General features: G+C 42.9%; 2 protein-coding genes across 2 annotated transcripts; one reads left to right on the forward strand and one right to left on the reverse strand.

The window, feature by feature from the left end:
* Positions 1–15: 15 nt before the first annotated feature.
* On the reverse strand, positions 16–17,961 carry tm9sf2 (transmembrane 9 superfamily member 2). The gene is made up of 17 exons (XM_070840713.1): positions 17,740–17,961; positions 16,584–16,651; positions 15,149–15,242; positions 12,912–13,039; positions 11,618–11,747; positions 10,983–11,107; positions 10,681–10,792; positions 9,551–9,630; positions 8,840–8,948; positions 8,613–8,745; positions 5,179–5,298; positions 4,818–4,875; positions 4,574–4,733; positions 4,058–4,209; positions 3,568–3,679; positions 3,153–3,324; positions 16–1,580 (listed from the first exon to the last, which is right to left on the reverse strand). Exons 1-17 carry the CDS (start codon positions 17,854–17,856, stop codon positions 1,513–1,515), a joined length of 1,938 nt encoding a protein of 645 aa, XP_070696814.1. The 5' UTR covers positions 17,857–17,961; the 3' UTR covers positions 16–1,512.
* Positions 17,962–20,978: 3,017 nt separating this feature from the next.
* calhm3 (calcium homeostasis modulator 3) lies at positions 20,979–24,825 on the forward strand. Its single transcript, XM_070841518.1, has 4 exons — positions 20,979–21,265; positions 22,626–22,753; positions 22,858–22,985; positions 24,376–24,825. The coding sequence occupies exons 1-4, from the start codon at positions 20,979–20,981 to the stop codon at positions 24,823–24,825; spliced, it is 993 nt and encodes a 330-aa protein (XP_070697619.1).
* The last annotated feature ends 332 nt before the right edge of the window (positions 24,826–25,157 follow it).

The following is a 25,157-nucleotide window of genomic DNA, read 5'->3' on the forward strand; positions in this document are numbered from 1 at the left end:
AGAGCAGAGAGGACATACTTTAGAACGAGTTTACTTATAGACCAAACTGATTAATAACACAGAAATCCTGAAAAACCAGTTTAAAACACATGAATATTCAAAGGATGTTTCCATGGTAACAAATAAGTCCATCCATTTTCTCATTTGCTCCACATCCTAGTGACACATTCTTTACATTAGAAAAAGTTATGTACAGTAAGTGTTTCAAACACCGTGAAGTTGAAAAGGGGAAGATAAAGCCGCCGAGTCACACGGTGCAGTTCTACAGAGAGCGGAGCGGGGGGGGGGGCAAACTAGCTGATGTAAGCTGAGTGAGGTCAGGCTGGACCGTCGGAAACAATAATGTGGGGCGCTGATGATGATGATGATGATGATGATGACGATGATGATGAGATTTCAGTCTCTCCTGAACCTCATTTAAGGATCTGAATACGTTTTTTTTTCAGTTGCACATATTTCTCAAATGTTCATTTTCAAAAGCGCAGCAGCAGCAGCAGCAGCAGCAGCAGCAGCAGCAGCAGCCAGTAGGGACTAAAATATGGGCCACTTTTCACTGCTTCAAAGTAAATCACGTTAGAAAAAGTGAGCTCAGCAGGTGAACAGCTAAAGGAGGCTGCAAGGTTCTGTCAGCGTTTCAGTTCCCGTTCGCATGATTTGCCGGAGATCTTTGAGAGAAGGTGACATTTCCACAGAGTCTTGTGCACTCGTGCTGCTGCAGACTTGATGCTGGGACGCCCGACGCTCCGGACGCTGTCCGGCTGGGACCGCTTCATCGCAGCAGCCGCCTCCTTCAGGGCGTGCAGTTTTTCTGAACCTTACACCACTTTCCCAAATCATCAGCAGAGCATTCACCGGTTACACCCTGGCACCTCAAAGAAAACTGCTCTGCAGTAAATTGAGGAAACTGGGGACCACAACATGCTGCATCTCTCTACTGCACTTCTGAAGAATGGAACGGGTTTATTGACTCATCTTGAAATGTTGGGAAACAGTTAGTGACTGGATCTGTGCGTGTTAATTCGACAGAGCCGGTCAGAGAAAGGAGCTTTAAGAAGCGAAACCCTTTGCAGCTTTATTTGTACGACTACATCTGCAAACAGAGCGCACGGATCAAGAAACAAACCTAAAACACACGACATGACAGCTGACACAGTGTCTGGACAGTCAGCCTGCGCACATCGATGCACGGTATGAAGGTTGCATGATATGAACCGGCATCATAAGTGTCAAATTATGGGAGGCCTTGAACGGTTAGGATTCATTGCTTTCAGATTATATGCAGATAGATACACTATGTACAAAACAGCAACCCAGCATACACATGCTCACACTCAAACTATTTAGGCACAGAAACTGCCGTCCGCTGGAAGAGGAGTCCTCTCTGCTCGAGGGAATGAGGAGATGACGCTTCAGGGTGAAATGTGCGCTTCACTCGTCGTTTCAGGGGCTGATGGGAAAAAGCAACCTCCGGGCTGCTCCAGTTCTATTTAGCCTGCTGCGTGTCGGGATCCCTCAGTCCACTTTGACCACACTGTAGATCTTGGTAACAAACCAGAAACAGGCAAAGAAGCCAATTGTTCCTGAGGACAGAGAAAACACACCTTTCATTAGAGCTGCATCACATCAAAAGGCTTTCATGACCCACAGAGCGACGTCAGCGGGGCGGCGGGGCAGCGGGGCACGACGAGTTTCAGATCTGTAGCACTGCAGCTGTCGCACTGGTACAGCTTCAGGACACCACAAGAGTTCCTGTTTCTCAGTACAGGGCTTTAGAGCTCAGCTGACTTCACCCAAGGCCAGTCATCTGTGCCACCCTTTATTAACCTACGGCTGCCAGTAAGGCTGGGGGGGGGGCCACACGCTGCAATTCTGTGTGGATTCAAGATTGAGACTCGGAGGATGCACAGACATTCTTTTTGTTTGCTGCTCTCTGCGCGGCTGTGTTTCGTGTCTCCCATAGTTTTCCATAAGTGAACATAGAAACGCCGTGAATTATCCGTTTGCAGCGGCGAGGTCGTCCAGCAGTAATATGTCAGACACCGCGGTTAAACATGAGATGATGGAGGATTCATCTCTAATGCTCACATGGAAACAGACTTTGACTCTGACTGAAAACTGCAAGGTGACAGTTAGTGAACCTGCATAAACACTCTCACCTCATATCTTGTGTTAAACAACCCACAGCTGCACATTTGCAACATTTTGCACTGCAATTTCTGCACTCCACCCACCTCTATTGTACATACGGTTGTTGTTAAAGACTTATATATTGTTTATACTGTCCTGTATTCTTTTCCTACTGTTGTAGTTTATTTCTACTTTACTTCCTCACTGTACAGAACACTCAAATTCCTTGTTTGCCTGTTCAAACTTGGCCAATAAAGTTGATTTGAAGTTTGAAGTTGAGCTGGCAACTGCTTGTGTGTGGGAGGTGGCACACGCACTGTCTGTGTGTGTGTGTACACACTGGTTACACATCAGGCCCATGGAAAAAGGAAACGGACATCAGAGCTGCACTACTGCAACACGTCTCATAACGTCTCACGTCACCACGTGCAGTGTGTGGAAGGCGGCCTGGTAGTGATGAACCCACAGGAAAAAAAATAAAAATCAGCTCTCCAAGTCCCATCAGCCTCCTGAAGCTCTAAGTACAGCCTCAGCGCTCTCATTGTTTCCAGCAGCTGGACAGAGTCACTGTACACGACCTGCCCAGCAATCAACAGCACAACAGCTGGTTACTTGCTGTTGAACACAGTGAAGCATTTAGCAGCTTGGTGGAGCCCAAACCAGAGACACGAGGACAGTGATTACTGGACTTGGACCGGTCCAATGGCAGCGAGGTTTATTTAGCAGACAGCTTAGTTACTTCCTTTCATCGGACACAAACAGGCAGCTCTTCGCTCCGTGATAATAATCACTGTTTACAGCTCCAATGCATTTTGTGCACGGCCGCCAAGAGTTCAAGATAACTTTGGTCCCTTAACGGACCTTCAAGACCCTGTGCTATTTTTCATCCTCGTGTGGTGTCAACGCTGCTCTGACTGGGACAAAAACACTCCTAGCAGCAAGATTCTCCATCCTCCAAACTGAGAACTTTCCTTTTAACCATCACAAACGACATCAATTGTCATCCCTCCCTTTCATGTACCTACCAGTGAATAAAAAGAAGATCAGCGCCATGATCATGGTGTATCCAAAGTACAGGATGGTGCTGGCCAGTCCAGTGATTTGCAGCTTAGAGAAGAAGTAATGAATGGCATAGACCAGGAAATAGACAGCAGTGAAGCCGCTGGTCAGGAAGGAACGCCACTGCCAATGGTAGTCCTGTGAAGAGGAAGAGGAAGAGGAAGAGTGAGTGTCTCCTGTCCTGCTGTCAGAGCCTGGACTACAGAGCCTCGCCACAATCCTACATCCTACATCCTACATCCTACATCGTCAATCACAGTAACGGAAATCAGAAGAACCTAAAATCAAATCAAAGTCGATCCGAACACATAAGAAGTCCTCTGGTTTGTTCATCATCTGATCTCATCTAGTGCTGGTAACGTTAAAGGTCGTGCCGTTTACCTCAGCACATAAATGGAAGTAGCAGAGCAGGATGGTAGCCTCGGAGCAGGTGATGACGAGGATGATGAAGACGAGGAAAAGGAAGCCAAACATGTAGTACATCTGATGGGACCTGGAGGACAGGAAGAGACAGGTCTGAGCCCTCACTGATTACACAACAGGTAAAATACATCAGGCACTATCGGTGGTTTGGCCTCATGTCTCCTGTCAAAGAAGAATATTAAGTTAAAGTCACTATTTCTGTGGATTTTTCTATTTGGTTCAAATCTCATACTTTGGCAGTTGAGACACATATTTATGTTGAAAAGAAAAGGTGCATTTTGCATAATATGGGACCTTTAAGGCCTCTCAGCAGCTCTGACTGAGCGGGACTCGACTGACTCTCAGTTTTCCAGACTTAATTCTAGTCGCTAATCCTGAGCTCCAACATGCATTCTGACTGTCTATGAATAATTACTTATATTATAAGAAGAATTGTATTCGCTCTCACCAAATGGAGTTTAGTATGAAGAACAGCTGGATAAATATACATCCAAAAGGCAGAATTCCTCCCATGATGATACCAGGGAAGGGCTTTGTGTAGAAAGACTGCTCCGGGATCTGACGAGGAATTTGATTGGTCCGCACTGGGTGCTCAATACCCTGAAACAGCAGTCACAATAGAGACAGAGAGATTCTAACGTTCAGATGGGTGCACTCTGAAATAGTTAACTATTAAAAACAACATACATGACGTTTTTTTTTAATGTGAACCATGGAATATGTCTATAAAATCCTGTTGGTTGACTCAAGTTTAGAGGGAAAAATGAAAACATCATGACGACACAGACAACACTTGATCAGATCTTCCAGCTCTTCAGTTATTGTCATTTTTCACATGTGGTTCTTTTCTTACTAACTGATGACCTTGTGACAGCACACCACCACCGGCGTGAAATGTATCCCAACACTTACTGAATCATTAGCTATGAGTGGGTGCTGAGTATGTGGGTTTCTATACACTTACCACCTTCTTGAAGCCAAAGTATGCTCCTATAAAGGTAAGTGGCACTGAAATACAGAACCAAAGAGCCAATATGGCTACCAGGGTCCCAAATGGCATGGCTGCTGAAGACCCTTCACCCCACAGGATCAAGTTCATCACAAAGAAATCAGCAAACACCACCCTGAACAAAGACGGAGAGGGTGTTGGCAGCAGGAGTGACTTTGTCGTGCAGTAAATGTTTGGCGTGGTGTGTCCACAGTCTTACCCAGGGCAGAGGAAGGCTGTCAGCAGAACGTTGGTCTTCCACTTCTCTCCTCCAAAAGCTGATCAACCAAACACAAAGATGAAGAAGAAAAAAGGATTTTCTCATTTATTTGTACATTCAGGTGCACATTCACAGCCCCTGTGAAGGCTGCAGTGTTTATGATGAGCGTGAGTTCAAGAATGAATGTTCACAGCAACTTTAATTACTTTTGCAAATCTAAATAATATTTTGATCAAGAAAGAAAGAAGAGTCATTGAGTAAATAGCAATTAATGACTTAGAGAGACACCCATGATTTCCTTCAGCACAGTGAATATGAAGTTCTTGTTTTCTCTCCCTCCATGTAAACATTTCTCACTTACATTTGTAGAGGCGAGCAGCCACATATCCAGCAGGAGTCCCCAGAAGAACCCAGAGAACAACAGCACAAGTCATCAGAGCCCCGCGGTTCGCCGGAGAGAGAAACCCAAGACAGGCAAAGACTGGGGGAGGGTCGATAGTATTTTTGGGTGATACAAATATTTATGTTTGAAAATTAAAAAAAAAAAATAATACAAAGTGCGAAACAGAACAAGAAAACAGTATTATAGAAAACACATTAGAGCACCATCAACGTTTTAGAGAACCCTGCTTACCAGAACACATTTCCCACTATGAAGAAGGAAGGGACCACGGCACACACATGGACAGGACTGAAGTCAATTCAGAGTTTGATGGGAATAGGTCAGTGATACTCCCACAGAGCCCCAACATGTACACCTGGTAGAATTATAACGTGGGAGGAGCTGTTTTGGGCACTCCTGGTTCCAAAGTTACAGCTCCGTTCATTTTCCCCCCCCCCGTAGAAAAACTTTACATGGCACCCAGTCAGAGCGCCTCTACGGCTCGGATCGGAGTCTCCTGGTAGAACCGTATCAGTAAGCATATGTGGAAGTTAACATCCTTGTAGTATTACTGACCAATCTTACATCTCTGAATTTACTTCGGCTCTATCCAGTCACAAACGAGAATTGTTGTTCCTAGTGACTTTTGGGAAATGTTGGGCTATACAGTTGTGTTGCAACATGGCACGGACCGCAGTCTTAACTGCAGCGCACCGGTACTGTCCACTGGCCCAGTGCACAGAGCAGGTGCACAGCTCAGTCAGTGGGCCACTTTATTCGGGCAATCTTGTTGTTTGCACTCACTGCCACAGTTGGTTTTTTAGCATAAAGACTTAATGATTTTTCAAAAGGTCCCTTAAGTTTAGATAATTAAAAAACTGTGACCAAGATATGTACTAAAAAGACATTTTTAAGTGTTCAAATAAACTTCTAATTACTTTCTGATGGGCAAACTTGGAAACATATCTTTTCTTTTCTGCCAACTACCATCTACTGCCATTTGTTGTTACTATATACTGAGGAGATATCTGTGATAAGCTAATATCGGTCATTTCTAGAGTTTTACTTTGATTTTTGACTTGTGTACAACCTCTCATCGTCTGCCATTTGCCCTACTGAATTCTATGTCTAACGTTGAAGCGACTCCCGAGATCGCAGCAATTAGCTATGGTAAAGAATTAGTTAAGAACTAATAGGAATGATGTTCAAGATCTGTTACTGCTGGGTTAAGTTTAGGGCGGCACAATGTTGCTGCTTCTGGAATTGTACTAAAGCGAGAGAGACTGGCACATAAAACTATTTGTACCACTTTTTTCCAAAGCTTGAATAATTGATTTTTTTTTTATTACACTTTTTCAACTTTGAAGTGCAGTGTAGCCCATGACATGACCAGCTGCTCTGATTTCCTGAACCCAGCTGTGTTATCCAAATAGGTGCATGATGCCCGCACTGGGCAGAGCACATTAAGCCGTTCATGCTCCTGCGTAGAGAAAGGAGGAGGCTAGAACACTGACAGCTCAACAGGGCAGCTTGAGAAAGCCACTTTAAAAAGCTTGGGCACCACACAGGCGGGGTTAGGTTTCAGTAAAACCTTGGAATCCCCCATAACAAACTGCATACATGACGGATTCATCGACAATGCGTGGATGTCACTAACGCGTTTGGCAGAGACTAACACGAGTAATAAAGCCATCTTAAACGAGAGTATCTTGAGCTCCAAAGGTGGTTGTGACAGCGCATGGAGCACCATTGGTGTATTCCATGGGGCAGTTTAGTTCCTTAACACTGGCCGGAGACGCCGCACTCCCCTCATAAACTGAAAAACTAGAGGATGCCATCCTCAGGGTGGCTCCTATGAGTCAGCATGTCGAAGTGTCCTTGGGCAAGACACTGAAAGAACAGTCTCCTCCAACTTAGATCCTCCTGAATGAATGATGTGTGAATGGGTGAATGAGGATGTGATGTAAAAGCACTTGGAGTACTCGAAATGACTAGAAAGGCACTATACAAATACAGACTATTAATCCTGCAGTTTTTTCCCCTGACAGCCTATGTGACACACCGATATAGCAGCTAAGTACACGTTGACAGTGGAGAAGGTCAGGTCTTTATCCAGTAGATCCTGTAGAAATGTCAGAACAGGAGGTATAGGGCTCTGGAAAGCAACCGCTCCAACCTTTATGCACCGATCCTCAAACACACGCCATTTGCTATCATACGCACAACGTGTAGAGGAGCGCTCTGAATAGTTGCAATGACACTTTGCAGAACAGTGCAAGTGGTCAAGTTCATCCTCTCCCGGGCCATGCCCAAAGAGCGATGCACTCTGGATGAGGATGGAGGACCTCTCCGTGCCAGGAGATCCCTGCAGGGCGGCAGAGGCCACACGTGGCTGTACAAGCAAGTGAAATATCTCCGCTCAGCCAGTGCTTCCCCCGGCCAGCGGGGGGGCTGTCAGGATCAGAGTAAATCCCCTCCCGCACAGCGAGAGTAGGAGTGATCAGCTCTAATGAGGAAAATGTAGTGAGGGTTGCCTCTGGACAACAAATCTGCCCCCCCAATACGCCAGCACGTGTGCGGCTCTCAGGCATAATTGATGAGAGTGCAGCCCCCCCCTTGTCTGTTGATATATGCCACTACTGTGGTATTATCCATTTTGGCCAGAACATGCTGCCCTCTCAAAAGGGGCAGACAATGTTTCAGAGCTCTTGACAGTGGATGTGAACAAACTGCCTCTGAGAGCTCCATGTGCCATTTACTGTCCTGCCTACGTAAGTGGCTCCCAAACCCACTGGAGAGGTTTCTGTTGGAGTAACTGATCGTCCCCATGGTAACACCCGTGGTTAGAACAGCCTAGAATCTCCATGGGCGCGCAGTGAGGGCACATGTATTACAAACCAAAACATGACGGTGGCCATGGCGCTTTGGGCTCATTTTGAGTGACACAATCCATCAGGATGCGGTACGAGGACTAGGATGACTGCCCATGCCAACGCCATCAATCCCAGCAGCCTGAGGCACGTTCTCAATTTTAGAACCGCCCCCTCATGAAAGTACTGAACAATCAAAGGCTTCCATCCTTTCCTCTGACCGTGGTTCAGTTTTCTGTCATGCAGCTTTGAATCCCATCGTGAGTGCTTCAAAAGCATTTCAGACGCGGAGCATCTGCCTGGCTGAGTAGTTACTTTGTCAGACTTTGCTGATTTGGTCATTTTCCTGTGACATTTGTGCTTTTAACATGAGTACACAGGCTACGTTTATCATTTTGTCGGGTTTAAATGTGCCTCTTGTCAAGAGCAAGTAATGTAGCCAAGAAATCAGGGACTGTCGCCATAAGGTGGTGCTGGTTAGGCATCTATGACATCTATGTTTTTTGGTTCTATTAAACAATCAAGAAGAAAACAAAGACATACAAAGGGTGACAAAAGTCATGATGAAGATCTGGGTTCCAGAGCCGAGGAAAACCGACAGCAGCATTCCCTTCCTGGGTGGTCGAAAAACATCTCCATGGACCAACTTCCACCCAAACTCCTCCTGGGCATCCTCCTGCAGAAGAAGAAAGATTAGCCTAGACTGCATACATAGACATCTCCACCCCATCTCAAAAGTGTTCCTATCAGCCACAGAGACAGGAACTCACCACAGAGTCCATTTGATTGTATCTGGCAATGTCTTTATGCAGAGTTCGCAGCATGATCATGGCTACCATTCCAGACAGGAACAACACAATCACCAACGAGTTCATTATGCTGGGGAGACAAAACAGCAAAGCCAAACAAGTCATTGTTGTATAATCTATTTGGCTCACTACTAATCAATTAATGTGTTATCAGCATTTGGATGTGGATTGTTTCGGCCGAGCTGTTGACTCCGTGCACTGAGAGAACGGTTTGAATGAAACACTGTGACGCAGTGACACAGCCATGATTCATTTTGACATCAGGTTTGACATTTAGATGAAAAGAATGACTGCTGTATAAAGTCTGCCCAAAAATACAACTTTAAGACGGCCTCCTTATCGGACGGGATTCCTCGTGGATGGTGGGAGTGTAACACTGTAGATATACAAACTAATCAACTGAGAGCATGCCACTGTTCAAGGTCTAGCAAAGCTGGCTCGTATTGTTTCCACAACTCTAGAGGTGACTTTGCTCAGCTGTTACAGTTGCTGCATCCACTCAAACCTCTGACTACGGAATTTGTGTCAACAACTTCCAAACATCACTGGCAGAGAATTCATTAACGTAGGCTCAACCTTCAAAACCACAATTAGTTCTTCTTTAAGACATTTCTTTCATTCACGTTCTATCTGAGCTGCAAATCCTTTCACAGAATGAATGTCATATCTTACCTGAACCACTGGATGTTGGTGTGAGGCATTGACTCCAGAATGTAGTCCCATCTAGACGCCCAGCGAATACTCTTGTCTTCCTACAAATAAGCGAGCACACACACACACACACACACACTTACTTCTCTGTTTATGCATCTACATTCCTTATCTTAAATTATTATTAATTATATATAGTAATTATTATTATTATTATCTTAAATACATGAAAATGTTTAATCAGTGTCATTTGCTTTTCAGAGTACGGCTGGATAATCAGTATAAAAAGAATTTCACATTTATTGATAACAGTAAAATTATGATAAATGGTCTGTACTTGTACAACTGGAGGAGCCGGAGAATGAACTGCCAATATTCTGATTAAGGGATGACCTGCTCTACTACCAAGTCAATATCATATGATCTGCTGAGAGATGTCTTTAACAACAAAGCATTTCACTGTGACTTTGCAGGCTCAGTTCCCTGCAGCTGTTTTTATCAAAAGTGGCATGCCTCTATTTTGGTGTCTGCATACAGCCACACCAGCGGACTGGTATTTTCCTGGGCCACACTGAGGTTACTTCCCCGGTTATTTCCTAGTTTTCACACCTGCAATTTGTTCGCTCTGGTCTGAATCTCCTGATGAGTTTGTACATTGTTCACTTTTTTTTTTTACTCATCAAAGCACGCCAAAATGGGCATTCACGTTCACTCCACTTGTTGGTAAGATGTGTTAGGGTGGGAGCAAAAAAGTAAATACAGGAAGAAAGTCAAAGAATGTCAAACATCAGTAAAAAAAAAGTTAACGTGGACCTCTGTTCATTGTCCGGCTAGCTGCTACAACTAGAAACCGTTAGCGAGCTCTGCGACATCCAAGAATGCAAAGAACTGCTGCCTACAGGAGTGATTTTAGCTCCAACCTGTAGTCTGAGTAGACCTGGTAGTTGGGTCATATCATTCAATACAAACCCTGCTCTGTATTGAATGAAGATGTTGAAAAAAGTTGAGACACTGCAGAGCATGTGACTAGTACAGATAACTATAACAACAACTATTATTAGTCAATTTTCAGTTTTCAACCCAGATTGTCTTTAGAGCCTCACACAGCATGGACAGCATTAAACACAGCAATATGACAGTATTGTCCTAACCACAAAGTTGACTGAGTAGGTGTACGGGATCTTGAATGCTCCTGTGTGTTTGTTTTTCAGGAACTTTGGTGCTCCAGTACAATCGGGGCTGTCATCATTTGGGTTTTCATAGCTGGGCAGAGAGAGAGAGAGACACAGAAAACAAGATTCAGAGAGATTTCAACTTCAAGAGAAAGCTGATCTATACTGCACTATTCTAATCTGAGGAAGGGATGGTTCTCATACCAGGGCACAGCAGCGGAGTTCTTTTAGCCTCTACTAAAGTTCTACCATCGGCTAAAATGTAAAAATACTCGTGTTACCTTTTGGGTTCAATCTTGGCAGCGACCAATCGTGCCCCGAGTTGTTCATGCTCAACGATGTGGTAATGGATGGTGATGTCCACATGGTTAAAGATGTAAAAAGCATCCTTTTCATTAAAGTTTGACTGAAAAACAAAACAAAAATAGAGATGTTCAGAACACAGACAGGGCAGAAATATGTTATCACACTAGGATTAGGATTTAACGTAGGATTTAAACTATTCTAACTCCAGGGGCTGAGATGTGTGCTAGTATCACCGGGAAAAAAAAAAAAAAAAAAGGCAGACAGTGATGCACGTCGCAAATCTTTGTCAGTTTGTTTAAATTTGTTACAACAACCAGTTTGGTTTATTGAGAGTGGGACATCTACATGACTGTGAGTCATTTCTGAACATCCTCACTCTGCCCCTGACAAATACCCACTATATTCTAATGAAAAAAACACCTCACACTAATATTGAAACTACTAACTAACCTCAAAGTGAACATGTTTAAACAATAAAAACTAAAGTGAAACAAGCAAACCAACTCCGGAAACTAAGGAGAATTGAAAAGGAAAAACAACAACAAACTAACAGATGATCATGACCGTGTTAAAAAGAGGCTTCCACTGTGTCCGTGTGTAACCTGCTCACATTGACCACGCAGGCGTCTTTGGGCCGGCCTGTTTCTGTGACGTAGCAGCCAATAGGGAAACCAGGATTACAGAACTTCTGTCCATCTTCAACATCATAGCACCAAGTAACTGGCATGTTATCCACAATCCTACACACACACACACACACACACACACACACACACACACAGACACACACAGTGATGTTCAGAAATACTGCACTAAAATACTCAAGTGCTCAAAACAACAACTCTGTTGAACCTCAGCTGACATGTAACTGGTCAGCCATCACTCCCTGACACATTTCTGAGTCAAGACTGGCAGAGTCTGAGTTTTAGAACAGGATTAAGGTCATTGATTAGCGACCACAATAAAGTGACTGGGTATTGAACCTCTGTCTGGAATCATTAGTTGACATTGTTCTGTGCCTTGATCTTTCTTGATCTGATTAATAATTCTGCCAGTTTCACACTGCACGTGTGTTTTATTTAGACGGACATTCTCATACAACTGCTTCTGGTGCTGTTGCACAGCTGACCCTGAAATTTTACCAGGCACGTTTGCGTCACGGTGTGGGTCCAGTCCGGTTTTGCTCCTTTGTCCTCCACGGAGCCTCAAATCCCACCGCAAGCGTTTCAGGAGCATTTCAGGAGCAGAGCGTTTTGCCTGGCTGATTTGACTTGCTCAGATTTTGTTGATTTGGTCATGTTCCTGTAATTTTCATGCTTCTGTTTCTTGTTGGTATTTACTGCTTTGTAGCGACAGACAGTAGGTTAAAGTGAATGTGTTTTTCCTCATCCAAGATGAACCTCTCATTGTCCACGGTGTTAAACGACCCTCTGACAGGCTGACGTCTGGCCTGATGCCGCCAATTAATACTGATGTGCTGGTGGAATATACACTTAAAAAAACAAAACAAAAAAAAGCTGCATGGGGTCTTTTATTTTGAAAACTGACCGGATTCTCTTTGCTGTTTGTCTGAATCCTGCCCGCCTCATCTGCTCTGTGCTGCTTCCATCTTAAATAGAGCAGGTGCGTATCTTCAGCGGCGCGGAGAACCGAGCTGCTCCTAGGACACGCTGTTTCTGGTGGGATTTGAAGCATTAACTACACGATCAGCTACAGCAGCCGCGTTGCTGCCTGAACGTGACGCTGACGCTTCCGGTGGGATTTTTAAAAAGTTCCCCATAGAAACAAAAAAAGTAGATCTTGCTCTTGATCTGGCTTATGTGTCGTGTTTTTGTAGAAATGTACATGCACATGGTTTCATTTTTCTTCCCTTTATGAGGTGTGTGTGTCTGAATCATACATACCAGTGATGCTGGTAGTTGAGTAACATGCCCTTTTTGAGGAAGTCCAGTTTGGCTTTGTCTGATGGGCTGTTGGTGTCGTATGTCCTGGTGCACACCTTCTGACACACTGCAGCTTTCTTAAACTCGAACTGACACACAGAGAACACAGTTAGCATGCGTGTGCTTTGGCAGTGTCACGGCTGCATCAGCTACATCGATCGAATCCATGAAAATACACAATAAAACAAATAGACAGACAGTTGCTACTGAGCTATTTCTACCTGGTCTGGTCACGCAGAACAATACCAGTCAAAAGACAACTTCTCATTCAATGGTTTTTCATTATTTCTATTATTTTCTACACTGTAGATTAATATTGAAGATATAAGGAACACATATGGAATTATGTAGTAAACAGAAAAGAGTATGTTTTATATTCTAGATTCTTCAGGGCAGCCACCTTTTGCTTTGCTCTCTCTGCATTCTCTCAGTCAGCTTCATGAGGTCAACTGGACGGTTTTCCAACAGTCTGTAAAGAATTCCCACAGGTGCTGAGCACTTGTTGGATGCCTTCCCTTCACACAATTCATCCAAACCATCTCAGTTGGGTTTAGGTCAGGTGATTGTGGAGGCCAGGTCATGTGACGCAGCCCTCCATCACTCTCCTTCTTGGTCAAACAGCCCTCACACAGCCTGGAGGAGTGTTTGGGCTCATTGTCCTGTTGGAAAACAAATGATGGTCCCAATAAGCCCAAACCAGATGGGATGGCATGTGGCTGCAGAATGCTGTGGAGGCCATGCTGGTTCAGTGTGCCTTGAATTTGGAATAAATCACCAACAGTGTGACCAGCAAAGCCCCCCCCACACACCATCACACCTCCTCCTCCATGCTTCAGCACACCTGTAGCAAACATCCACTGGTCTAATGTCCATTCTTGTGCTTCTTGGTCCAAGTGATTCTCATCGTCTTGTTGTTCTTCCTCAGTAGTTCCGTCTTTGCAGCAGTATGGCACTGAACCACCAACTAGCTCCTGAAGCAGCTTCAGTGTGTGAATGTGTGTGAAATAGTGAAGCTGACTGAGAGGATAGATAGATAGATAGATAGATAGATAGATAGATAGATAGATAGATAGATAGATAGATAGATAGATAGATAGATAGATAGATAGATAGATGTACTTTATTGATCCCAGACTGGGAAATTGTATTAAAAACACACACACACACACACACACACCCAAACAAAGAATAAGTTGCAGAAATTAAAAACACACGATGGGAGGTGCTGCATGGCGCTGGAAGTATAACATGCCAAAAATGTGTGAAGCTGAAGATCTGAAGTATAAAACCTAATCTGTTTTTTGTTTACTACATAATTCCATATGTGTTACCTCATAGTTTTGATGTCTTTAATATCAATCTGCAATGTAGGAAATAATAAGAAATAAAGAAAAACTGAGTGAGAAGGTGTGACTGGTGCTGTATGAGGTGGCTGCATGTTTAGTAACAGAGCATTGACCCTGAAGAGATCAAATTAAAACATTAAAGTATTTGTATTTGTATATAACTTGGTTATATATTTCCATTTTATTTTACTACTATCACTTTCTGTCACCAAAACTACTTGGTTACATTTACAAAAAAAAATCATGATTTGGGTTCAAATAATAAATCAAATACAAACATAACAGACAGTGGACATTAGGCAAAATAGCTTCTTTCCAACGTACACCACAGGTGCCAATAGCATCTGCCATAAAACACAGACTGACTGTTCAGCCAGGAGTTAATATGCCTCCTCATGTAAAAGAGGTGGAGATACACAACCAATGACATTTTTAGGAACCTTCTTGCTTGACAGTCAAATAAAAAGCCCAATAACAGCTCTGTCCATTCATGTGTTTACTCAGTGGGGTCCACTGAATCTTGTACGGTCTCATGTATTGTGCTGGATAAGCCCTTATAAAATATTGTAAATATTGATTAAATTAAACTGATAATAAAAAAACCCTAAATCAACAGACCAGAGGTTCTCCCAACAGCGCTTTGGAAGCACTGACCTGGAAGAGTAACATGAGCAGAGGAGAAGAGTAACAAATGTGTTCTCCCTGAATACAAACATGTATGTACAGTATAGAGAAAGAGGATTGATGCCTTTGTTTCTCTGCCACAACAAAACCTTACCAGCGTACCACTGTAGCGTTTCAACTTTCATTGCTATAATTACTTGTGTTTGTCTGTGTGGAGATACATGTTACCTTGTATGGTGACGGTTCAATCCTCTCCCCAAAAAGAACCTGGCCCAGATTCTCTGATGGACGTTTCATTGTCGTCTCTGAGCAGAGGTCAAACCTGTACAAGAAGGAGGCGACTGTTGAAGGTGTTTGAGGCAGAACACACGTAAAACTGCACAATCCTCATGACACACAGGTTGTTTGACATTTCCTCATCCCCTCCTCAGCTGGACTGGAAGTTGGTTTGGTCCTCCATCTTGAAGGCCATCCCAAAGTTTGTATTTTAGCTGTGAGAAACGAGGATGGAGAAGGGAGGACACACAAGAGCAGCCTTCACGAGGAGTCTTTTACCGGCCGACACGCCGCCAATCAATTAGTAATTGCACCCTGCAACTGATTGGAATGATGGTGATACATCACTGGAGTTTTATAAAGGACTAGTTTCCTGATTCAACATCTTATCAACTGGAGGTCTGAACAACAAAAGGACCACAGACAAGTTTCTTCAGTGGACATCAGATGCAAAATATCTTCTTTCCAACAGACGCCACAGGTGCAAATAACTGTTCAGTCAGGAATGTGCCCCCTCATTATGATGTGTAACATAATACACAACCAATGACCAATGATAAATCAACATAGCCTCAAACCAGAGGTCTCTCAACTAAGCTTTGGAAGCATCTGGAAAGTTAACATGAGCAGAGCAACAAATGTGTTCTTCCTCAACACAATACTTCCCCTGTCTCCCCCTCCCCACAGGTTAAGAGTCTTCCTGTCATCCTCGACAGCACTCTATCTTTCCAGTCCCATATCAGTAACATCACCTGGTCTGCTTACTTCCACCTACCAAACATCAATCGCCACCTATTTACACTTCACTTTCTGAGTAAGAATCAATCAATCAATCAATCTTTATTTATAAAGCGCCAATTCATAACAGCGTTATCTCAAGACGCTTTCCATAAAGAGCAGGTCTAGACCAAACTCTTTAATGTTCTTGCAGACAAATCATATTCACAAAGCACAAATAGTGCATAGAAATGTAAACAATTACAATTAGATTTCAATTTAACATTGAAAATGTTAGATTTTATTCGTAGCAGAACTGTGAGCAGAAATCATGTGCACAATAGTGTTTTCTGATGGATATTATCCAGTGTGTATTAAGCCAGGGGATAAAGCAAGCATTCCTGAATGCTTTTGGACAAAAAAAAAGCAGAGAGAAGCAGGCCTGAAGTAATCAGACAAAAAGGGCTGAAATGAAAAAATCCTACAAGAAAACAGCAGACATATTAGTACATGTTAGTACGTGTTAGTACATGTTAGTACGTGTTAGTAGGTGTTAGTAGGTGTTAGTAGGTGTTAGTACATGTCAGTACGTGTCAATACGTGTTAGTACGTGTTAGTACGTGTTAGTACGTGTTAGTACGTGTTAGTACGTCACAGCAGAGCTACTTACGCGGTATATTCATAAGGCAGAACAGACTCCACTGAATCCAGCCTGTTCACAAACAGCTCAATGGTCGACTTGAAGAAAAGAAAGCAGACAAACACATATCAGGAGGACAGCATCAAGGCTCCAACGACGCTGTTATTTTCACCTTATTGGACACTGATTGGTCATTGCTTAGACTGTTGTGAGGAGTAGGTTGTGACCATTTAAAAACCCAGCAGCAGTGTGTATTCTGGCCAAGTAAGGAAATACATGTTTCTGTAATCAGGGTGAACTGACCCCTTAAAGGATTCTTCTACTGAATCAGAAAAACCATGTTGTTAACCAAAATAAATACATTATGAAAAGGTTCATGGGGATTAAAGCTCCTTCTGCGGTGGTGTTATGCTCTTATGGCAGCGGACCGTCTGTGGTGCCCACGGCACCTAGTGATGGACTGGCCCTCTGACACTGGGATCAGAATGAATGAATGAATCAGAATTGATCTGGAGCACGATCCACAGAGCACGGCCTGTCACTCTGACACTGTTACACACATCTGACATATTGACAGGTGACAGAAACAGATCCTAAAGAAACTCAACTCTGACAGTGTGGTTGCTAATAAAGAAATAGCAAAGCAGTTAAGGTCTGTTGTCCCTTGGTTGACTGTAATGCCTATTTACTTTCCTTAAGTCCGGTTTTAACTCAGGCTCTTTAAATGCTCACAGGGCTTTGTGCAGGTTTGGAAAAAAGCCCTGTGACCAGTGAGTAGTCCCAAACAGCAGGTCCTTCCAGTCGATCACTGTGGTGACTGATCGTTCAGTCAGTGATCACAGTCAGCCCTGCAGAGACCACAGTGACTCTAACTACACACACACCCACTGTCCAGTCTGCCAACCCCCGTCAGTGTCACTAGTGTGACACGAACACTAGCGAAGTTACTTTGGCAGCTGTTTCTCTGGACGTCTAGTTTGCTATCTAGTTAGCATAGTAGCTGTTAGCTTTGCTGTTTGTTTTGGCTAACGTTGGCTAGCTCCCATTAAACCTTCTATCAAACAACCGGCTCGCTCACTGCTCTCCATCACCTGCTGTGTGTTTATCTGCTAGCTGCACTTTACATCCCTCAGCCCGTAGTGACAGCTGGCAGCCGTACAGGTGATCTGTGCCATGCTATGTTTACCTTGCAGTCAGGAACTTGGTCTTTTCCAGGCTCACAGAAGCTGACGGGCGCGAGCCCGGGGAGGTAGAAGCTGGCCGCTCGAGCCAGCAGCGCGGCTCCCAGCAGCCACAGCAACATGTTCCACGGCCTCTTCTCAAGGTTCTCTCTCTTGTGTCGCTCCTGTTCGGAGTTTACACTACATCTGACGTTTGCACTCAGCAGCCACCAGCATCCGGTTCAACAGCAGGCAGACACGTCACAAGCCGGAAGTCCTGTCCTGCTTTGGGAAGCAGAGCATTGTGGGAATGGTGTATGTAGTAATAATAATAATAATAATAATAATAATAATAATAATAATAATAATAATAATAATAATAACGATGATGATGATGATGATAATAATACCAACAACAACAGTCATCATCATCAACATCATCGTCAATATTGCCAAATGCACCTGAATTAGGACATGTACTCATAGAGGTGTGTTGTGTGTGTAAAATGAACCTATTTCATTTTTGGAAGTGATGGAAATGAGAAAAATTCAAAAAAAAATTCTTTTTTCTTTTTTAGATTTTTCTACCACTAACCACTGCATTCCTGGTTTTGTCTTGAAATTGGAAATAATAAAAAAAAACTAAGCCAAAACTCAAGATATACATATATATTTTTTATTTTTCTAATTTTTTTATTTTGAATTGTATTGTATTTTCAAGCTGCACAGTCTGTTCTGCAGTGTGTCCTACATTAATCCCGTTGAGGGATTCAAAAGTTATTTTTTTTAACAATCGCACTCTTACTTCCCTTATTAATCTTTCAGCGCTTTCCAATATCCATACGCATTCTACTTAGTATTCCAGAAAAAGATGGCTCAATACATGTAAGTCAAATGCAGTATGCCAGAAATAAAAGGAATGCCCTACAGCATTCAGCAGTGTCAAAGATGCTCTAACAACATTTCCTTTACTTTATCTGGAATCCAGCATACTTTTTTTTTTTGCTGTTCTTACCCACGATCCTCTGCACAGTGGGAGAAAGAGCACAGATGACAGCACATTGTCGGTGAAATGAAGTGCAGACAGAACACAGTGGCAGCAGCTGCATGAAAATATATTCAACAACAAAAACTATCTGCCAGCAAAAGAGGACTGTGTGTGGAAGGGGATAACATGCCAAGCAAGTAGAAACAATAGGAATAGGAATCATTTAAGAGAAATAAACACAAAGAAATAAAGAATAAATGGATTAATATTCCACGTTAGAATCTATAATTACATTACAAAGCAGCAGAAGCAGAGCTCACCAGGTTGACCTCTGACAGCATGTGCTAACAATGTATAAATTGTACGTATACATGTGGGTACCAAGGTTAATCGTGCCATAGAAATGAACATTCTGATTTACAGCGGATGGATTGCAGGTTGTTGACATACATGCAGCGATCCGAGCGCAGTCAGGACCTAATGTTAATGATTACTGCTCATGATAACGTTTACAGTGACTGAAAGCAGCCTCTCTAACCTTTACATGAAATTGTTTAAATAAAACCCACTTCAACACATCAATGGAACACACAATTAAGAAATTAGCTTGTTCTGCAGTCCATAGCTCAAAACTGGAATTCTGATGAAAAAATGTTGAATGGCATTTTGTGCCAAACTTTTTTTTTACAACAGTCAAATTTTTGCGCTACAGACTGAGATGGATGTTTGAGCAAGAGAGTCAAATTTCAAGGCGGAATGTTGTGACGTAGAAGTATGTCACAGCTGTTTGCATACTGCTTGGAGACAAAGTACTTTGTGAGGGCAGCTGCAGCTGCAGAACACAGGGTTATGTTTGACATGCTCATGTCGTACAGCAGCACCTAGTGGTAACGGTTGTCACGGCAGCCTCATTAATAATACAGCATCTGTAAGACACAGCATGTAGGCTGCTGTATGAGTTGGTGAGAGAGTAAAAGGACCAACAATGGATGTGTTTCCAAAATGCAGCCTGTAGCTGCGATAGAATGACACATTAATGAACCTCGAAAACACCACTACTAGTTTAAGTAGTTTTAGTAGACGATTGAAGTCCATGTAAAGCAAATCCAGACGTTTGTTTCTAAACACATCATATGTGTTAGAAAGTGGCTGCTGAAAACACGAGAAGACTCTTAACTATGTAGTTCTGAATCTGCAGCAGTTTTTCTCCATGTTTGTGTTGGGGATGTTTTGGATGGGGCTGAGATTGTGGCTCAATGATGCACTGGAGCATCTTTGACACGAGTCAATATCTAATATCAATAATATCTAAAAAAAAAAAGAAAGGTCCTTTAAAATAGTCCTAAATTTCATACTCATTTCATTTCACCACTCTACAATCACATGTTCAGATGTAACTAACATTCTACTGCCTCACCCTGACAAATATCACATGAAGAAGCACTTTTCTTTAATTCCACATTGTTCGATGACATTGTATGTTAAATGTGCTGATGAGCTTTAAGCATCTACCCTGTAAAAGTACATCACAAACGATCAATTCTGCTGCATCTCTACTGCGCTTCTAGTCTGATCAGCTAACTTCCCGAAACTATTGAGGGGAGTCAACGAGAAAACGATGATTGCAGTTTACAGACCCACTTCCTTTTTCAGCTCCGACCTACTATACATTCTGTTTGACCTCTAAAGTGTTGGCTTGTTCACAGTCTATCTGAATGTCTGGCTCATAATTCTTGTCCTAGTCAGGCATTATTATCCTTCAGTATGAAATTAATAACTTCAGTGCAACCACAGCAGTGGTGGATCATCAAAGCACTGTGCAGCTGCACACACACTTTGAGTTTCAGGCCCAGTCATGAGTATAATACAGCCCTATCCGGAACTAATGGTGCGGCTTCTTTTCTGTCTGTAAGCTTTTGATGCGAGGGCTGCTTTAATGGTGAGGCAGGGTGTGGTCACACAGCTCTGTCACCTGGGGAGGTGTATTTTTCTCAGACTCTTCCTGGATCACTGCAGGACTCACTCCTCAACTGCTGTATTGTGGAAGACTTTGAGGAAGGATTAGTTCATATCGTGAGGTAAGGTGAACTGTTTGGGGTTTGAATTGAATAAACAGACTTTGAGTTCAGATTTTTTTTTTGCTATTCTCACAGAAGCTAAAACATTTCAGAACACTGTCAATCACGACTGCAGCTATTTCTGTTTTTTTCACATGTTGAATTAAAAAGCCCAGCAGCAGTTGGATCGCCTTGCTGTTTCTACTCTACTACTACTAATATGGAGCGTCTGAAGTTAGTCCTGCAGTACTTCCAGTCCAACTCTGAGTCCATCTCCAACGGTATCTGTATCATCCTGGCCTTGGTCAGCGTCAAGCTCTACACCAGCTTCGACTTTAACTGTCCGTGCCTTCCTCAGTACAACAGACTCTACTCTCTAGGAGTGATGATTGTTCCACCCATCATACTGTTCTTCCTGGGTGTCCTGGTCAACCGACACACAGGCGTCATGATGGATGAGTGGATGAGGCCCATTGGGAACAGATCTAAAAACCCTGCTGTGGTTAAGTGAGTCAAAGATTTGGATCTTTAAATTAGTAAGAGTGTGTCACAGACTGCCTAAACTGCCTGTAGGTGTGAGTGTGAATGTGAGTCTCTGTGTCAGCCCTGTGATTGGCTGGTGACCAGTCCAAGGTAAACCCCCGCCTCTCACCAGGACTGAGTCCAGCCCCCTCACGACCCTTAACGATAAATGGTATAGACAACGGATGGATGGACTGTATCACAAGAGAGTAAAACTGACTGTACACTTGTATCACTTTTATCACTGTGCTTTGGATTAGAGATGTTTCTTACTCTTACATTTGAGTACTGCAGTAAATTGAAAGTATTAGTATCAATGATAATCAATAAAGCACACAGGTATTGTGGGTGAAAGGCTTTAGTGATTCCCCTCATTCTATGTAGTCCAATTGTTACATCCACTTCTGTGGGATAAAGGTGCAACATGAGGGTGAGAGTGCTGTTCCTTTCATCCATCCCCAAAACAGCAAGCTGAGAGCTGAACTGGCTACAAAAATGAATCATTAGAATTCTTCTGTTTCATCTTCTGTGGTTATGGATCTTTTCTTTTCTTTGTTCAGCCATAGTAACTGTTTACTCACGACTCAGCAGAGAGCAGAGAAATCAGTACACCACACCCACCCACACTTTCTGGCAGATTGACCACTGTTGGTTGATGGACACCACTTGTGATTTTTCTCAGCAATGTTGACTTTTTGAAGTAAAAGTGCAGAATGGTGATGGTGGCCCCCTCATATTTCAAATTTTGCCAAATTTTGCTTTTATAACTAAACCACACATGGCCTATGGAAGCATGCATTTCCCTGTGACTTTAATTAAGTATAGTGGACCTTGAGAGACCTCTGCCCACAACATCCTCCAACTACACCGCCCCCCACCGGCCCCATTTCAGGCAGTCAGACCACATTTTGCTGCCTACTTAATCCCAGCTGGTTAAAAGGGTCAAACCATCAAAAAACGCTAGAAGAGTAGTCCTTTGCCAAGGCTCACAGTCCAGTCTTTTATGATATGCAAATCTACAATTGTTCGGATCTGAATTCAAATCAAATGGGTTTCTCCTTTGCCCATGCTGCACTCTTCCACCAAGTTTCATGGACATTGGGCAAGTCATTTTTCTGTAATCCTGATGACAAACAGCAATGAAAACATGACCTCTTTGGAAGAAGTAAAAATCAGCTCATGTGTAGACAGTTGTTCTACAGGACTGACCATAAAGCTAGCCCCTAACCCCTTAAGGAATATACATCAACAGTGACATTGTACATCAGCAAATGTGTGTTCTGTATAGTTTTTGTAACAAGGGGTCACACCTGAGGATGAAAGCAGGTCTTATGTCGTCCTGCAGGTACCTGTTCTCAGCTATGATCCAGAGGGCCCTGCTGGCACCGATGGTGTGGATCCTTGTCACTCTGTTGGATGGGAAGATCTTCATCTGTGCCTTCAGTGTCAGCGTAGATCCTGCACTCTTCTCAGGTCAGCTGCAAACATACTCTACATAGACAAATACAGTATTCTTTCTCAAGTCCATGCCGCTCCATACTGTATGGCCCAGTGTATCATGTGATCTGTTCCCTCAGGTTTGCCCAACAATACAGACCTGGATGTGGTTAAAATAATGGCCAAAGTGCCTTGCAAGGAGGACATTATCTTCAGGAACAGCTCTTTCCGCAAAGCAGTCTCTCGTTACGTTCGCTGTTATTCACAAGTAAGCTGTTGCAACCTCAGCATGCACAAACATGTCTTGGTACTTTTATCCTCCTTAAATAAGGGGTTTGCTCTGTCAGGTCACGATAAGGGTTCATTCACCCCAGACATAGGACAGAGGGCCATTTCAGTGGTGTGATGCAGGATTGTAGGTGTAGGAGTCTGTAGGAAGATTCCCAAAGATGAAATAGCATGAAACAGCAGCACCAGGACAGAGATAAGTATGTATATACTATATACTGTACATATATATATAAGAATATAAATAGAGAAAGGTAAAAGTAAATATGCCATAGTTCAAAAGACCCAAATGCAGATTCACTGGACAGAGGCACAAATGATAAAATGTCATGTAAACTACATTATCTTGCCTGATGTTCTACAACCATGGATCGGGAAAATACTAATACTCTTTGGGAAAATCTCAATAGTTGATGTCTTTGTCGTTCTGCAAAGGTGTTCAACCTTTTATGTCCATCTCAAGTCCATTACAGTTCTTCTTCAAGCATCATGAACAAAAAATTTTTGAGTTTCTTTAGTGTAACAAATAAAAAAAAAATAAATAAAAATAATAGTCAGGAATATGGCAGGTTAAAACTATTACATTTGGATGCTTTATGCTTGTCCTTGAAAAGCCTTCTTTGTTCAAAAGTTTTTTTTGACTTGAATGAAGACTAGTATCCATGTAAGTTATTGGTGAATATCTATTGTTTCAAAAAAAAACATTATACCCTTTCTTATACACTCCAACATATCCATGTTTTTAAATGAAGCATTTCGGTGCTGGCAATTCAGTGCAATGCAGTTTCATCCTCCAGAGGGTCAGTATGAAATTCTGCAGCAAATAACATGGTTAATCTCGAGCATATTATTGAATGGAAGTCAACAGAGTTCTTTACATTTTTTGTTTAGTGCATATGGTCACCTTGTACAAGTAAAAAAAAAACAGCTTGTCAGTGCTTTCTAGTGGAAAACGGCTGTTATGATATAACATCGGCTGATAGATAAAGTGCTATAGACTTTGCACACCACGTTTTGAATTATGTGTAAATCACAGCAAATTTACCTCAAACTGTAGATATGTGTAATTCCCATCAAAAGTATAAACACTGAACGCAAATACATATACATATACAATAAATACTGCCTATCCTTAACCCTGAAAAAATTGACCATTCATATTAAATGGCAAGCTGTGGATTTAGCATTTGAGGAAACACTGAGACTGCAGAGTAATTTGTAAAAGAAGTACTGGCATGCTAGTCTGGTGATCAGGCTGACACATACACACCCTCCATACAGCATGACTGACTGACTTGTCACAGTTGCTGCACCGAATGAGTGATAGCTTTTGTTCACTTTGTATAGCTGATTTTCCTCACCCTGTCTAGGCAGTTGGCTGGTCCATCCTCCTCTTCCTGATTGTACTGGGAGCAATGGGACGCCTCATCAAGCCCTGTTTCGATGATCACGCTACCTTCCTACAGACACGTTACTGGAGCAACTACCTGGACGTGGAGCAGAAGCTCTTTGATGAAACCTGCGTCCTGCATGCTCGTGACTTTGCCCGAAAATGTGTGGTGCAGTTCTTTGAGGACATGACAGAGGACACCGTTTTGCGCCTTCCCCACCCGCCTTTCTTCATAAACCCCCGAGAGGATTGGGAAAGTGTAGAAGAGGAGAAACTTCACGGGATATCAAAGCATGAGCAGGTGAACCAGCTGCTCAACAAGTGGTACTTCAGTAAACCTGAACTAGATGTCACCAGGTCAGCACACAGACCGAGGATGTGTGTTACCTGGGAGGACCGTGAGGGAAAGACTTTATACTCCGATGTCTAGGACACTCAGGGTCACCTCAGTGTTGCAGTAAGCTGAGCTCAAAGACCCACTTACTACTAAGCTTTGAACTGCATCTCACTATCTTCATTCAGCAAATGGAAGCGGCACAGGCATTATTGCAGCGTCTAATGAACTTTGGATGACGTGACAACAGATATTTGTAGATGGGTGGAGATGGTAACCCCCTTCTCTGGTCAAAGAGGGTGTCAGAGGTGAATGATCTCCTTGGCTGTGTTTGGAATGACATACTATTCATACTAATTATGACGTCGAATTGAGTACAGAGTGTGTTTCAACTGCACTGTATGTGGATTTTGTGTAGGCAAGAAATG

This window comes from Pempheris klunzingeri, chromosome 12 (genome assembly GCF_042242105.1).
Source record: "Pempheris klunzingeri isolate RE-2024b chromosome 12, fPemKlu1.hap1, whole genome shotgun sequence".
In the NCBI taxonomy this organism is placed as follows: domain Eukaryota; kingdom Metazoa; phylum Chordata; class Actinopteri; order Acropomatiformes; family Pempheridae; genus Pempheris; species Pempheris klunzingeri.